The sequence below is a fragment of the Caloenas nicobarica genome, chromosome 3 (assembly GCF_036013445.1).
Source record: "Caloenas nicobarica isolate bCalNic1 chromosome 3, bCalNic1.hap1, whole genome shotgun sequence".
NCBI classification, from domain to species: domain Eukaryota; kingdom Metazoa; phylum Chordata; class Aves; order Columbiformes; family Columbidae; genus Caloenas; species Caloenas nicobarica.
In genome coordinates, this window is record NC_088247.1 from 18,042,657 (window position 1) to 18,059,789 (window position 17,133).

The following is a 17,133-nucleotide window of genomic DNA, read 5'->3' on the forward strand; positions in this document are numbered from 1 at the left end:
CACGTTTTTCCCTGTGTATGCGGATTCCTTGTGTGTCCCTGCTCTGTCCTCTTCCTGCACATCACTGCTGTTCTTTCTGGTGTCTGGATGACTTTTTCCTTCAACTGGTTACCCTAGAATCCTACTGTTATCTGCTCTCTCCATGATAAAAGGCAGAAGTGCATCCACTTTGAGGAGTTTTGGCCCTGATCCCTTCTCTCACAAGGATCAACTCAGAGAACAACTCAGGAGTGGTTTTAGCACACTTTTTTTTTTTTTTTTTTTTTGCCTCAGCCTTAGAGATAGATGGCTAAAATAAAGGAACTACTTCCTTTCTGAAGCTGCCAAGCATAACCTAACATTTAAAGCTCTAGGAGTTCTGGTTCTAACCTTTGTACATCAAGGATTGCGCCACACAGAAAGGTATATTCACTGCTGCACATTGTTTTGTTTAGTGTTACGGAGATCAAAATACTCTATGAGACTCAAAATGGTTACTTTTTGTGTAATTTCCAAACCATAACACATGAATTTACTCTGCTGCATCTAACAAACTTGTACAGACCACAACAAAATTTCAATACGAAGAATTCAAACATCTGGCTTTTAATTTTCTTTTAGGAGAATTCAAGCAACTATTATGTCTATTTCTGATTATGGTGCTTTGATTTGTTTATCTTGACACCCAAAACCAAACTAAAGCCATCATAATTCACAAGAAGGAATATGACTTTCATTGTTTCCATCTGGGGCAGCATTTATCTACCGTCTACTTCGACAGGAAAAATGTGTTGATTTGATGGCTAAAGTAATTTTACAATATACAATGCACATAATTAAAAACATAGAAGATATTTTTGGTGAACATCTTTGTTTTTTTAAAATAGATGAGCATTATCTTTTTGAAAAGTTACAATAAATTTACTACTAAGAACATGTTATTGCTACTATCGCAGAAGACAGGGAATGGCTTTTCAAGATGCAACCTTTTATTTGGGAGTTAGGCAGGCAAAAATATTATCCTATATTATTTTCTTAACAGTTGCTAGGTGGATTTTGTCAAAACGCAGATTTCTGACTATTCTAATGCTGCACATGCAGGTGCCAAGTCATATGGGAAATTTTATAAATAAGTCAATGGATTTGGAAAGGCCAAAAAAGCATGACAGAATTGCAGAGCCAAAAATATCATCACAGTATCGTTTGATTTATTTCTTAAAACTTTAAATATGTTTTAATGCTGGCATGAGGCCACAGCCATTCAGAAATGAAATGTGTACTTCATGAAAATTATTGCATGCTGGTGTTGGTAAAACATTTTAAAAAGGACCCAAACACCAACTGATAAAATTAAAAGGGAAAAAAGAAGACATTAAAGAAAACAAATCTCACCTTTATCAATTTCTCAAAAAGAGAAAGAATGAATTTTTTACAATACATTTGGCAAAGATGAATATTAAAGGCAGACAAACGGAGATGCTATTTTGCACAAATATTAACCAGGAAAATAACCCTTCACTTCAGGCAGATAACCACTAACAGTTTTACATGTACAAAAGTAAAGGCTGATATGCTTTTTCAACAAGGCAGACTTTTTTTTTAACAAAAAAAATCTGTTTCTAAAATTGACTTAGGTTTCAGCGCAAAGAGGGGAAATAGAAAATAATAATGGGAAGAAAGCTCAAACTGAACAAGAAAAATGTTTCCAAGTAAGATGATTATTAATATGTAGACTAAATTGCTGAAGTCTAGCAAATTCTATGTCATCTGCAAATCAGAATCAGATGAACTTCTCAAAATATATATACATACACACATATCTATGTAAACTTGCAGTGAACCACACAAAGAATCAGGAAACATGGTTGGTATTTCATGGTCTACATTACATGTACTTGACATCAGGCTGGATGAATGTAACGATCCCTTTTGGCCTCACATTGTGGGAAAGAACATGAAGAACATGAGAAGATATTGAGTGAGAAGCACTTATTCAGCGGTGGTTTGTAGCTACAAATCTACGGTTTGGGTAGTTTTTGTGCTGAAAGGATATGAAGCCAAAGCCCAACATTCATGTGATGAGATTACACAGGTAAATAAGAAATATGAGGAAATATAATGCAACAACTACTTTTGATAATATTTTTGTAACATCTTTATGTTCCACATCCCAGGTATTTTTCATTACATTAGTCACAAATGAATATTGAGAAGGTGATATCTTTTCTTGCCAGAAGACAGTGTAATACCGAGGTTATGCCACTGCTCTGCGCTAATTCCACTAAACTAATTCTGCAGTCAGTCTGCTGGATAGGTATTTATGCTGGTCGATGCATTGTCTGTAAGTCTTTCAGGTGATGTGATGTAATGCTCATTTTTAGCTTTGGATCAGAATAGTAAATATGATGCAGTGTACAATACTTATCGAGGTTGGGGAGAGAGTGTGCATGAGAGTGAGTGAATGTGTCTCACTACAAATACACCAAGGAGATGAATTTGGGTATCTATGTCTTAGGTGGAGGCTAATACTTTTGGAATAATGGTTCCCCGTTCTTTTAGTCCAAACAGCAAATCGATTCTGGACTAAAGCACTCTTCCCTGAAGAAAATGTCAGTTTCTAGAAAAATCTTCCGCTTACCATAGCATCACAAAATGGTTTGGGTTGGAAGCGACCTTAAAGATCATGTAGTTCCAACTCCCCCACCATGGGTAGGGACATTCAGACAGAGATAATCTCAAGAGGAATGAATCCCCTAAAATAAGCAGCCTACAGCTGAGCTGTTCTCTGGAGAGAAGGGAAGAACACCACAAGAAGGTTTGAGTCCCAGTCTTCTCTATTTCTGAAGAGTGGGAATTCCTGTAGCCATATATAACTGTTATATACTACCTGTCTTTGTATTTTTGTGGCTCATTCTAAAAGCAACAGGAACGTTCATCTTGTGGTAAGACAAATGCACTTTTAAGCTCAGTGTTTCATGGAGAAAGTAAGTTACTTTCTGCCAAATTTCTACAGTACACTTAAGGCATACAAGAAAACATGGAAGAAAAAAAAAAAAAAAAAAAGAGAAGGTAGGTTTCTTGGAGAGCTTGTAAGCTTCTTTCAAACCTGCTATGTGGTCTTTTTGTGTAAAGTAGTAGTTATAATCCTGCTCAAATCTATTGTTATTTAATCACAGGCTCAACTTTGAAATACTCTTGTACTGTGCATAATTCTCTACTGCAGATCTACAATCTGTCTTTTTAGTTTCACTGTAATCCTACTTAGTTAAGAAGTGACTTACTAGAAAATATCTACACATACTTAATCACAAAGATCTGTTTGAGGCATACACATGATTGTGGAAGAGATCCCTTTTACCTTTATTAGATATACTGTCAGCTATACTGACAGTCCAAGAACAGAAGCTATATTCAAACTCACAAAACACCTAGATCTCAGAGACAGATGTACATTAGACAGATGTTTAATATTTGTGATTCTCCTTTGACCTAAAATAGGTCATTTCCACTTCTATACACATTTTGTCAGAGACAATAATCTACTTTCGAAGAAATCTCCTCTATCAAAATTCTAATTGTTATTAACCCTGCAGCTGATTCATCATCCTTAAGAATAAATCACGGAAGGAAGCAGTAATTTATCTCGACATGCAGTACTTCAAGTGTATGATCTGAAAGCAGTAATGCAGAACATTCTTACACATTTTCTCTTTATATCCTTCATTTTGGTGCTGAGACAAAAATGCTACACAGGTATACAAAACCTTCACTCAGTGTAACACAAGCACCTGTAAGGCTCTCCAGAACTCTGCAATGGGGAAATATCTAGTGCCCAAATTTGGCCTCCTATGCTGTGAACAAGAAGGCATGCACTGGGAAAGGGACCTTGGCTACGATCAGACAGGGGTAATGTCACAGGTAATAAATGTTTTCCCCAAACTGGCAAGTAATTTGAAAAAGCTCTGTATGACAGGTTTCCTGCCTCCACCTGCCCAACACTTGGCCTCTTTTTAAAGATGCTTTTTTGTTCAAAATTGCCAAGGGTAAATGCCTTTTCCTCCCCCCACACTGTCATTTTTTAAAGACTGCACCAGCTGCTATATCTCACTACAGCCCATCTTGTCAGTCTAAATCCAATCACATCATCTTGCTTGTGGATAATGGCCAAATGGTGTCTTGGCTGGGGAAAATAAATGCAACTCCTGTGCTTCCATCTCTCAGGACAAACCATCTGAGCATCCTTCCTGAGCTGCAAAAACTGCTCTTGTCCAAAAGTCCTTGTGCTCCCATCAACTGGTAGAATGTCAGGATGGGGAATAGCCAGCAGCCTGCCAGGGGCACAAATTCACCCATTGCAGATGCCGCGGTAGTTTGCGCAAAGACAGCTGCTGATTGAGGCTGTGGCCAGCAGTGCAGATCTTGCTGCTTCGGCTTTACCTCTGTCCAAACACTTCTGACAATATGTCCAAATACCACACCAGGCACTGACACACACTTAACTGATGCAAACAGCTTGCAGAGAAGATATTCACATTAGGAATGAGGTGTAGCACCCCTCTGCTTGGGTGCAGCCTCCAAAACCTCTGCAGCAGCATAACTGTGCCAGTTTGAGGACAAGGACCTGCCAGCATCAGCTCATCGGTCAACAAATGAATGTGAGGCAAGAAGAAATATGTATCATCATCAGGGACGCAAGTTATTTTCAGTGATGGCTATCCTTGAAGGAGAAGCCCTGATGACTTCTTCAGCTTGGGAAATATTAGAATAAGGCAAATATCCTTTGATACACAGCAATCAATGGCTGGGGAAATCACAAGCAGGACCAAGCAACACAAACTAAATGAACCTGAAAAACAAGTACCTGTTTCCAGTTGAATGTCTTAATAGGGAAAAGGAAAACAATGAAGACTTACAGCTGCTTAACATTTGAAATGAGGGATTGTTGGTTTATATAAAAGCGTGTCCTGTAAAATATATAGAAAATGACCAGTTTTTCTTCAGGGAAATCTTCCGCATCAGTAAAGAGTCAGCAGAAAATGGCTAAATACGAAAAGGATAATATCCTGTGGTCTGTGCATATCCTAGAATAAACAGCTTGAGAGGATGTTTGCATTCTTTTTCACATTGGATTTTTAACCCTTTTATCTTGCATAAGCTGCTTGTTCTCATTTATTCAAGGCTGGGATTGGTAAAAGTATGCAGAGTAAACTTTATAAAAAGAAATTTGTTTTCAAATGGCAACATATGCAGGATGAAGCTCAAATATTCAGGAGGCAAAAACAACAAAAATTCAGTATTCTCTTATACGGTTGTTTGAGAAAAGTTTATTCTGTTTCAGAACTGAATATTTCTGAGTGGGAGGACAATACACCTGCAGCAAAAAAAAAAAGTTTTCACTTTCACATGCAAAACATTATGCAAACAAAAATGAACTAGTTTTCCCAACACCCAGATAAAGACAGATAATGTTAATCTAATTTAGTAACATCACACAGGAGAGGCAAGAGCTGAAGGCTCTGGGTCCACCTTAGTTTTCACTCAGGGTTCTGCAGTTCACAACTGTACATTAATTACTCTGTAAATAAGTGAGTTTATGATTTAATCAGATTTTTGTCATCACGGCATCTACAAGACAAGTCAGAACTCAGCCATGTGAATTGCTATGCAAACAGAAAGTGACCTCTAACCATGAAGCTCCTACTGACACAGCACATGTCAAGATCAGTATCAGTTCTCTGCTGAAGTTTGGGGGAAGGGAGCAAAAGCAGCAAGCTCTAAGCTCTGCCAGCAGCTGGTGGGAAACAGGAAAACATGAGAGCTGCTAAGAAGTATTCAGAGCACTATAAAACCTCACATACCATTAGGTTTTCCCCACCCTCCCATTTCAAAGCAAGCAGGGCATCTCTTCTTCGTAAAGGTGGGGGACAACCTGGCCTCTACCCAGTGCTGCCCTGCTAAGGCAGATGTCCCCAAGCAAACAGGGACAAGCCATGTGGGATAGGGAAGGCAGCCAAGCCCACCTGCTCACACACTGCCATTGGTGTCTGCCTTGCCCTAGGGGAAGGAGAAGCTGATGCATTTACTAAACAGATATAAAATTGGCATAGCAGTGTTAGTTTCAAACACAACAAAGCTGATCTATATGTTCAGGGCTGACTAGCAAGAAATCACAAACAAGCAGCAGAAGGTAGGTCTTAACATTAGTTTTGTTATTTTCTTTTTGATGGTAGGACCTCTCACATATCTGAATAGCACTCTTTCCTTCCATTGGTAACAAGGTGGATTGCAGATTAGCAATCAAAATAATTTTTTCCATCAAAGACAGGTTCTCTCTCAGGCTTCTCCTAGATATTTGTGTGTCTGGACTGCTTACTTAACTGACTTTCTTTTTAAATTTGAGAAAGGTAAGCAATGAATCCTCCAGTACCAGAATGATGACCACTGCACAAAATCTTGACGGGAACTGAACAATCTACACATGAAACCAAGAGGAGCTTAGCCTGTCTTGAGTAAGAGCAGTGGCATCACTGTACTTGTGACATGTTATTTGACATTTTATGTGTATGTTTTACCAATGTAAGTCATATATGTACAGACATATACATGTAATCCTGAATCACAACACATTTCAGCAACTAACTGATGAACTTCCATGCAAGAATATGAACTGGAACAAAACCTGTTGTAACTTTAGTACATATACAATTGGTAACTGTATTGGGTTTGTGTCGCAAGGTTTTGGTGGCTGGTGGGGGCTACAGGGGTAGCTTCTGTGAGAAGCTGCTGGAAGCTTCTCCCATGTCCAACAAAGCCAATGCCAAACTGCTCCAAGATGGAACCTCTGCTGGCCAAGGCTGAGCCCATCAGTGATGGTGGTAGCACCTCTGGGGTAACATGGTTAAGTAGGGGAAAAAGTTGCTGCACAACAGCAATTGCAGCCAGAGAGAGGAGTAAGAATGTGTGAGAGACACAACTCTGCAGACACCAAGATCAGTGCAGAATGAGGGGCAGCAGCTGCTCCAGGCGCCAGAGCAGAGATTCCCCTGCAGCCTGTGGTGCAGACCCCGGTGAGGCCGCTGTCCCCCTGCAGACCATGGAGGTCCATGGTGGAGCAGAGATCCACCTGCTGCCCATGGAAGACCCCATGATGGAGCAGGTTTGCTGGCAGGAGTTGTGACCCTGTAGGGGCCCCAGGCTGGAGCAGTCTGTTCCTGAAGGACTGCACCCCATGGAAGGGACCCACACCAGAGCAGTTCATGAAGAACTGCAGCCCATGGGAAGGGCCCACACTGGAGAAGTTCATGGACAACTGTCTCCTGTAGGAGGGACCCTATGCTGGAGCAAGGGAAGAGTGTGAAGAGTCCTCTCCCTGAGGAGGAAGGAGCAGCAGAGACAACATGTGATGGACCAACTGCAACCTCCATTCCCATCCTGAGCTGCTAGTGGGGAGGAGGGAGAGAATTTGGGAGTGAAGTTGAGCCCAGGAAGAAGGGAGGGATGGTGGGAAGGTGTTTTAAGATTTAGTTTTTATTTCTCATTGTCCTACTCTGATTTAATTGGTAATAAACTAAATTAATTTTGCCCAAATTGAGGCTGTTTTGCCTGTGATGGTAGTGGGTGAGTGATCCCTCCCCATCCTTATCCTGACCCACAAGCCTTTTGTTATATTTTCTTTCCCCATCCAGTTGAGGAGGGGGAGTGATAGAACAGCTTTGGTGGGCACCTGGCATCCAGCCAGGGTCAACCCATCACAGTAACACATTAAGGGAACATCCTGTCCTTTAAGACATATAAGAATTTTGTTCTGGCCTCAAATTGCTCCCTGCCTATTTTCCCTCGCCTCCAAAAAAGCAAAGGCTAAGTAATAACTGAAAAATTTTGGTGCAGTAACTAATACAAACCAAAATTAAACTAAAGAAAAAAAGTGATGCTCTGTTTGCTTTACTCTCCCTTTCCTTCCGTAAGGAGGTAAGTGTCATAAGGAAAGCTTTCTGAAGAAAACATGCAAAATCAATTACTTCTCCTGGGGCAAGCAACTGCTAAGTGACTATCTTGAAATATACTGCTACTGGCTATCTACTGTGTGCTACTTAAGTAGGAAAAAGTGATTTAAGAAAAAAACAACTAAGCATTCTGGTTCAAAATTTGAAAAGCACACTTAAGATTGGTCCTGTTGCTGACACGATTCCAGAAGGAAAGAGATATTCTTTTGCCCCTTGACAATACTCGGAAAAACAATCGAACAAAAAGCCAACAACAGATAGCTTGTTTTCCTTTCTACTCTCTAGGCTTTTGTTCCTCTGGTACCTCGAGCAATCCAACAATGGATACATTCCTAATGGATGAGATATACAAAACTTCAGAGAGCTCACAGCATTGTACGCGCATTAATGATCATAATGATAAAAACCATAATGGAGTATTGTACTAATAGCCACAACTGGCAAAATAATACAATAGGAAATTGCAGCATCTATGCCTTATCAGCTGAGGAGTGGCAGCCTGCTCTATTCAATCCATGCACAGCTCTGCCAGAGAGCAAAAGGCAACAGTGTCCCCATTCTATCTTGCTGAATAGCAATGTTGTGTTATTGTGCGTCGGGAAGAGACAATCCTTCACAAGATCTTTACCACAGCACTTCTATGGTTATAAAGAGTGAAGCCTTGCAGACAGAAATATTACAGGATTGAGAACTCTGCACATTGATCTAAATTCTGCCTACATACCAGCAGCTCTGCACTTGAAAGATCTCTTTGTGATACATACGCTGCCTTGGCTTGCTGTGACTTAGACAGAAGGGCCAGAGCCAGGAGCAGAAGCTACAGCAAAAATAGTTATCACACTTGTAACAGACATACTTTTTGCTTTTTTGCTCATATCACTGCAGAGGCCATCAGTTACCTCAGATCCTTTACATAAAAATGAGAAGCCAGAACAAAATTGAGATGGTCAAATATTTTGCTAAGTGTATTTCCACTTATCCAAGTATAATGTACCAGATGAGTCTCCTTCTCTGGAGACATTCAAAACCCGCCTGGACACCTTCCTGTGTAACCTCATCTGGGTGTTCCTGCTCCAGAAGGGGAATTGGACTAGATGATCTTTCGAGGTCCCTTCCAATCACTAACATTCTGTGATTCTGTGAGATCTACTGTATATAGACTCTATCCAAAGTATTGAGTCAAAAGGATATTTTTTTTCCTATTGGTTTTCAACAACTTTAATTTGGTTGTTTACAAAACACATATCATGCTGAGGACTGCAATGACAACTTCCAGAAACACCAAGTTTCTGGAAGTCAGCAGTGGAGGAACACCAGTGGAAGAATCGGTGCATAGTTGTCACGCTCTTCCTTAGCCATTGCCAATGGGCTGAGCAGTCTGCCTGACTAGTTACAAGAGTATTTTCTTAGGCAATTTATTAACCTGCAGGTTGTCCACAAGGTAGAGATGGAGGCCTTGGATTTCAGTCATGCTGAATTCCTGGGCTTTAACAGGTTTATAGCTATTACCTCTTGCAATTATCGGGATTGATTCTTATTTCTTACCCCACCACCATCAATGAAGGCAATGGTAATATTATTTCCTATTAATTCATAGGAAAACTTTAGGGTAAATAATTTTTTCAGTGCACTCAAATGTCACTGCAGTGAAGCTCATAGAAATCCTGAGGCAGACAAAGTATGCTGGTTCACTTGCACACAACAAAGCTGCTCAAACTAAGACTGGTGGTAACAATGGACTGTCAATTCCAGCTGAGCAGAGGTCTACACAAGAATCCAATGTCAGCACCCCAAGTTTACTTCTGTGATGAGGTCCTCAGAACAGGTTATGAGCAAAAGTTACATTTTTAGTAACATATAAAAGGTTATATCTTTCAAAACAGCGGTAAGAGTCAGTGACCGCATTCTATCAAGAAGAAATGGAAGCTCAGTGATGGCAGCAAATGTCAAAAGGAACAAGGTAGAGAGAAAAAGATGTATCTGGTAACCCAGCCTTTCTGCTGCCTCTTAAATGTTACTGAAAAAATAAAATTAAAATATTCTCCGCATCCAGGCAACAGAGAGAGTCACAGAAAACTCAGCTGTAAATATCAGGACTATTCATTGTGCAGTAGAGAACAGTTTTCATTAAGCCTATTGTTCTGTTTCTCATGAAGCCTATTATTTTATATACTGCTGCATGCTCAAGCAAACACTCCTTTTACAGCATTTGCAACAGACTGCATATGTTTTCCTGCCTGTGTACTCACTTTCTCTTTTCCAAAGGAACATCAACATTAAAGTTGGTTGCAACCAACTTGGAGTTTTTAACATATCACACATATTGGAAACTGAGCTATTTGCATTGCTTCTTTTTTGCCGTTTTCAGTAAGCAATGAAAAGGAGCTGTCTGCTCTGTTGGCAACACCCTGTATCTTCTCAATAACCACCTGAAAAAAAAAATCTCTTATTTAAAAAATAGTAATATTTCCATGAAGAAAAAAGAAAGAAAAGAGTACTTTAAAAAATCCTTGCTCTTCACCATTAAAAAAAACACACCACAAAAAGCTTTGTTGAAAAGGACTTCTGAATAAAAACAAAAAACAAACAAAAAACACCCACAACACCAAAAAACACTCAGTCGCATGCCTGAACCTCTAATTTCTCAAGAGTTTGACGCAGTATTAAAGTCTTTGAGCACCATGTATCCCAGAAATTATATTCTTACTGATCCTACTCTAACTTTTCCACTGTCAAACCATCACTGCAATGCTTTTGGTATAGCTGCACCCATTGCAAAATTAAAGGATCTAACATTTTAATTTCAAATCATCATTAGGGATGGAAAACTACACCTCCATTTCTCACTCTGTTCATAAACTAGCAATACCCATTTACTGTGATTATAATCTTTGCTACATACTACACTTATGTTTACCAAACAGTGTTTTGTACTTAACTGACAAGATTCCTGTTATTCCAGGCATGCATTTCTGCAATATGATAATGAAAACCTGTTATAGGATTGTAATTATCATACAGTGAAATCAGAATCTATAATATATTAAATACTTTCCTCATTACAAATGTGTGGATGGCTCTGTGCCAGAAAAACTTTGTGCTGAAGTTAGAAAAGAAAAAAAAAAACACACACACACACAGAAACAACAAAAAACAATCCACTAAAGAACAACCAACCGAAAAAAGAAAATCCCCAAATCCAAGTCACTGATATATAAGGGAAAACAGGAATAAACTTGCTAAGGAGGTAATTCTATACAGCAGAATATGGAAGTGCTGAGTAAAAACTTTTTTTTTAAATAGGAAAACAGAAAAGTTTACTTGCTAGCATTTATGTCAAGTACAGAGCAACAATATTTATTTCCACTAGAGCATCAATACTTCAGGGTGAAACCCACTCTGTGAAAACACACATGATTTCTGCAGTTAAAATTGTGCATTGTTTTTTATGCTTAACTAAAAAAAAACCAAAACAAAAACAAAAACCAAAAACCACACACACACTCACCAGGGTACAGAAGATGCATTGGCATTGTGCTATTGTCGTCATCTGCTCCACGGGATATTCACCAAGGCAGAGCTTGCAGGACACTAATGGGTCAAGTACCAAGTCCCAGGTAGGCCTATACCTTGCTGTAGTCATTGCAGAGCAGTCTGAAAAACAGCACAAAAATAAACACACTCTATCACTTCCTTATATTGATATTTGATACATATCCGCCACTGAAAACATCATTGTCAGCTGCTGCCTGGAAAAAAAAAATGCAAACAGCAATGGCTAATTTGACAGCATCAGCACTTGCAGCAGCCTATGCATCCCCTGCCTGATAGAACATGCACATATCAAGCAGAAGAAGGAAAACCAAAACAAACCAAAAAACACACCAAAACCCAAACACACACATATAATACATTGACAAAATATGACAGCAAGCAGGAAATATCCTTCGGTCACAGAGTTTTGTCCAGCATTATACATGCTAAACATCTCATTCCCAATTCCTGCTATTTCCACCACTAGTTACAGACTTTCTTTCACCAACATTGATTGCCCATCACTTAAAATACCCTCACAACTGCAGCTACGCAGGTGAGATTCACAAGGTCTCTTTCATGAATGAAGCACCTATTATGCCCCTCTTCCAGCCTGATGATGTTGCATCTCAAACAGAGCCAGATATTTTTGTTCCCAAGAGCATGACAAATCCATCAGTTTGATAAGTTAATTTTAGAAAGAATGGTGAATATTCTCAGTATCCTCAGAGTTTCTTAGCCTGCATTTTTCTCATAAATGCCAAGACCACAACTTCGTTGCAGCAACAATCAGCTGGGGCAAATAAGAACACAAGAAGCAAGCTACAAAGAGAGGCTATAACACATGCATATCACCCTCAAGACAGCAACAGCACAGGAACATGCCGAATATCTTTATCCTATGCTCCAGGGCCCAGATGGAGAGTTCTCAAATGACTAACCAGAAAGAAAATAATCTCACACATAATGAATGTATTCCCTCAAAGGAAAAAGCTAATTTACAAGTTAGACACACAGGGGGAAAACAAACAAACCAGCAAGCCCCTCACACACACTCCACTAAACATCTAGGGTAACTTATGTAGTATATCCAATATTAACACTATATTTACTAGTATGGTTTTGTCACTGTGACACTGGCCTTTCAAGTGTAGTAAATTCACATCCAAGGCTGCTGGGAGGTCTACTTTATCCTGCCTACCTCCTTCCCAAAATTAGCTGGTTCCTTAGCTTCCCCACACCAGCAGTTGTGCTGCTCCAACCATGATTACGGGTTTGTTTGTTTTTTCATTGGCACTTGCAGAAACTGCTAGTATCTAAATCATTATCTGTGAACTTCCCAAGACCTCCAGAACTGCAACAAATAACTTTAATAATTATTAGACTAGGTTTAGGCAGATGTTGAAGCAAAATAAGTGTTTTGCCCCAAAAGAAATCAAAAAAGTGTTTGTGAAATCTGAGTCTTTGGTATTCAATGAATTGTTGACCCCCACCAAAGTCTCTTAAATTTTCTGAAGCAAAGTGAAGATTTTACATTAGCCCTCCACTCAGTCTAACTCATTTGAAGATGCCCTTTAAAAGGTATGTAAAGGACACCAAAGCAGCAGAGCCTAATCATACTTATTTCTAATGCTGTCATCAGGGATGAGAGAGGGAGAGAAGAATGATTAAACCACCTCATTTCCAGAGATGCTCTGGAACACTTCCTCTGAGAGCCCACACACAAGCTCCACACCGTTTCAAGTAAAATGGATTAAATTGCCCCACAGACTGACACATGAATAACGGCTCCACAACACAAAATAAGACCTGAGCTGTGCAGTCTTTTCTGAGACTTTAGCATGAAAGTCTGACATGGTGATACAAATGAAAACCCAAGATTTAAGGTTATTAGACTGCTTTTCTACTGTTAACTGCCACTATTTTTTCATTTAATGCAAAGTATCAGCAAAAACAATTTACTTCTTCGAAACTTATTTTATTTGACATTTGCAGATAGACTCACGAAGTATTTGAGAAGCAGTGATCAAACACACCTGAACTAACTCTGTTTGCTATTAGTTTGAGTCTCCTTTGCTTGTCCTGCCCAGTTCATTGCACATCTGGTACTTGTGGCAGCAAGCAGATGAAACTAGCAGGTGAACAATGAAGAAGGATAAATTTAAGGATGCACTTGCATACATCAGGCAGACCAAAATCCTAGCAATTTTTATGGTGAAGATGTACAATCTGACACAATTCAGATTAAAAGCTCACCAAATATATTGCTAAAACTTGAACCAGACAAAAAAAGAAATGTATATACATTCAGTGTGGGTCAGTAAGTGATGATAAAGGGGAAAATATAAACCTTTCAGATCCAAGGATTACACTTGTTCCCTGTGCTCCAGGACTTCCAAGAGAGGCTTACTGGTATCACTGTGGTAATTCCTTTTACAGCACAACTATACTGCAGCAACACCTCACTGGGAAATCTCTCTCCTCTTTGTCTTTTCCTGCAAAGCAAAAGTGAACCAAACTGAAACTTAAAGCTGGCACCAGCAGAAATTGGCTGCCCGATATTTGGCATGTAACCCATGACTTGGACACAGCCATGGCAATAACAGAAAGCAAAACCTGAATACAGCCTCGAATGTTAGCAGAGCCATTCCTGCTCACCCCTCCCTGACAAACACCTTTTCATAATGAAATCTTACATTCACTATGGGGGTGGAGGAAGGGAGGGAGGGAATAATGTTGTTGCCAGTGATATTAAAGCAAGGATCAAGAAATCTGCCACCTAGCCTTGGAAAACGTGTACAGAAGGCTCCCACATCCCAGTGAAACATGTCTGGCGGATATCCCTGTAAAGGAACACACGGAATGAAGCTTTCCAAAGCACAGGCTAGATTTTGCTTCATCATCATCTGGCACACTATTGCAATTAAATAACAAGCTTCTGTGTTTACATCACGATACTTACGAAACTTAAAAAAAACAAAACACACACAACCAAAAAAACCCACAAAACACCAAACTCTCAAGAGAAAAGCAGAGGAAAAAAAATTACCTTCTGTCAAAATCAGATTAAGACTCCTACTGTTCCATAACTCTGGTCTCTGATTTCAGATTGCATTCTCGTGCTTTCTAATAGATGTGCAACGCTTTGGGGAGAATGTAAAGTAACAGCAAGAAGAAAGATAAGCCAACTGAAAGGACCTCTAGAGGAACAAAATATTGAAAAACACGTACTAGTGTGGCCTTGTGGTGAAGACCACGACTTAGAGCATCAGCCATTAGAAAATCTGGCCTTGTGGTTTGACTATCTGCTAGGAGGCCCCAAGAAATACTGCTAGGAAAGGTCCAATTGGACCACAGTCCAATCCATCTGCTGAACAGATCTTAACCTAATAATTATTTAGATCATTGGAGATTTAGTGAATACCCAAGTCAGTATAAACATCAATACTTCACAGGTCCTGATAATAGATATACCAAAGCAGGCTTGTGAGACAGACAACTAGAAGAGAAGCTGGTCATCGGTTCAGACTCCAAACTCTACTGCAGCCAAGGTCAGTCTCATTTACACATTTTTTGCAGAATATGGTCCATATCTGATAATATTGGAATTGTATGAAATACGGTAACACAGTATATAATTTTCTAGGACAGCATCCCAAAGCAAGCTGGGACTAGGAAACATAGGCAATAGCTTTAGTAATAGTTTGTTCAGAGCAGTCTTCTCAAATAATCAGTCTGACTATTTAATCTGGTAACCATGTGCATGTCCACACAAAAAGGAGCCACTGCATGAGGAGACAGAAGTGACTGAAGTCTTACTGCTGTAATAACAGGTTAATATATTTAAAATGTGACTGTTACACATTCTGGGAGATGACTATGGAGGGGAAAGGAATCTTTTGTTATTTCTACACAACAATCAATGAATTAAGTGAATATAAACTGGATTTCTGAACAGTAATTCCTCAGTTTTTGGTCCACCTACACAGACTACATTTTCAAGTGAGAACAAATGGCTGACTTGATCCCTGCTAAATCAAGAACAGAACAATTATTTCTTTCCAAGCTTCAAGAAGTTGCAGAAAACTGTAAACCAGAAATACTGTGAAAACTTCTGTGAAAAACTCTGTGAAAGCAGGAAATAATGCAACTTTCTGCCATGCAAGTCATGCATAGAATCACTGGAGTTGGAAGAGACCTTTAAGAGCATCAAGTCCAAATGTTAGCGTAACACTGTCAAGAAATTATAAAATAGTACAATTTTTCTTATTGTACTATAGTCAAGTATTTCATGGCACTGTACAGTCAAGCTGCAATTGCATCAAGTTCACACTTCACAGATATTTGACCAGCTATGTGAGAAAAAAGTGACTAGAAAATATGGTTGAATAAAACAGTCATACACAGCATGCTTTTTTTCACTCTGGTGAGTCTTTTTCACCAAGACTCAAAATAGAGCTTTCAAATAAGCTACATTTCAGCTTTAGATCAGGGATGGGTTTAATTTAGAAATTAAGGGCTTCAGTCCCCTCTCCTACGAGACAGTTAATCATGTATATTTAAAATAATCTGCTTTAGGGAGTTATCTTAATCTGAATTTACTGACATGATGGAAAACAGCTCTTTTAGAAGTCAAAGGAAAGGATTTAAGTGGGATTTGAAATGGGTTCTCATTCTTTTTGTCCCTCTTTGTCAAAATAGCTCTAGTTAAGATAATACAGGCTACTAGATGAAATCAAACACATCTGTTATAGTACAGGTTTTTTTAATGTATTTATATATATGAATATGTATATTTATATAATTTAGGCTACACTTCTTATAAAATTAAGTCAAACATCTGTCATAGTACAGGTTTATGTATGTATTTTTATATAAAGTATATTTATATATTAATTTATACTTTTAATATTTTAAACATATAAAAATACAAAACTATTTAAAAGTCTCCAGATATTTCACTTACGCAGAGGAAAAAAAAAAGTAAATTTCTGAAGTGGTGTTATCTGCAGAAAGGCTATTACACTACACTCTAGAATTGGCACCACCTGCCACACCTGTTAAGTTAACATTTTGACTCTGACCTAAACAATGCTGAGCTTCCCTATGTAGCCACAGCTATAGCTCACTACACACAACTCAATAGCTTTCTCCAAGACCCCCAAGTCAGCAGGAACTAGTTTACATGGTCAAGGTTAGTGGCTGAGAGTGTTCAGCAACAGTCCTGCAACTCGGATTATTTGTTACCTCTCTGTCAGAGTTTGAACTTGATGCTACTTTTCTCTGTTCCTAGGCTCTTTCAAGGATCTTCAGAAGGATTATATGGCTTGGGAAATATGAAAGATGCCTGCCTGACATAATTGACCAATTAGCAACTAGTTTTTTTGGTGTTGCCAGTTCTTATTATGCAACTGTACTATAGACAATGCCATTCAAAAGTGCCTCTACAAAACAAATTCATGAATAAATTCACCCACTAAGTAGATTTTATGGTTTTAAAAGTCGGCAGGCCAACTTAGAATCTCTCACTTATCATTCCCAATTAGTTATTGGCATCTATCACTGTCTGTCTCTGAGTGTTCATCCTCACAGGACGACTTGGGAGGTAGAGTAATTC

At 39.0% G+C, this 17,133-nt stretch overlaps 1 protein-coding gene across 2 annotated transcripts in view; it reads right to left on the bottom strand.

Annotated features, from left to right (window-relative positions):
* The window catches only part of RNF144A (ring finger protein 144A), a 67,494-nt gene that overhangs the window by 18,056 nt on the left and 32,305 nt on the right, over positions 1-17,133 (bottom strand). For both annotated transcript variants that reach the window (XM_065632678.1, XM_065632677.1), the window contains one exon: positions 11,491-11,636. In XM_065632678.1, the coding sequence (XP_065488750.1) occupies positions 11,491-11,625 (135 nt within the window). In that variant the 5' untranslated portion in view covers positions 11,626-11,636. The remainder of the gene's footprint in view (positions 1-11,490; positions 11,637-17,133) is intronic.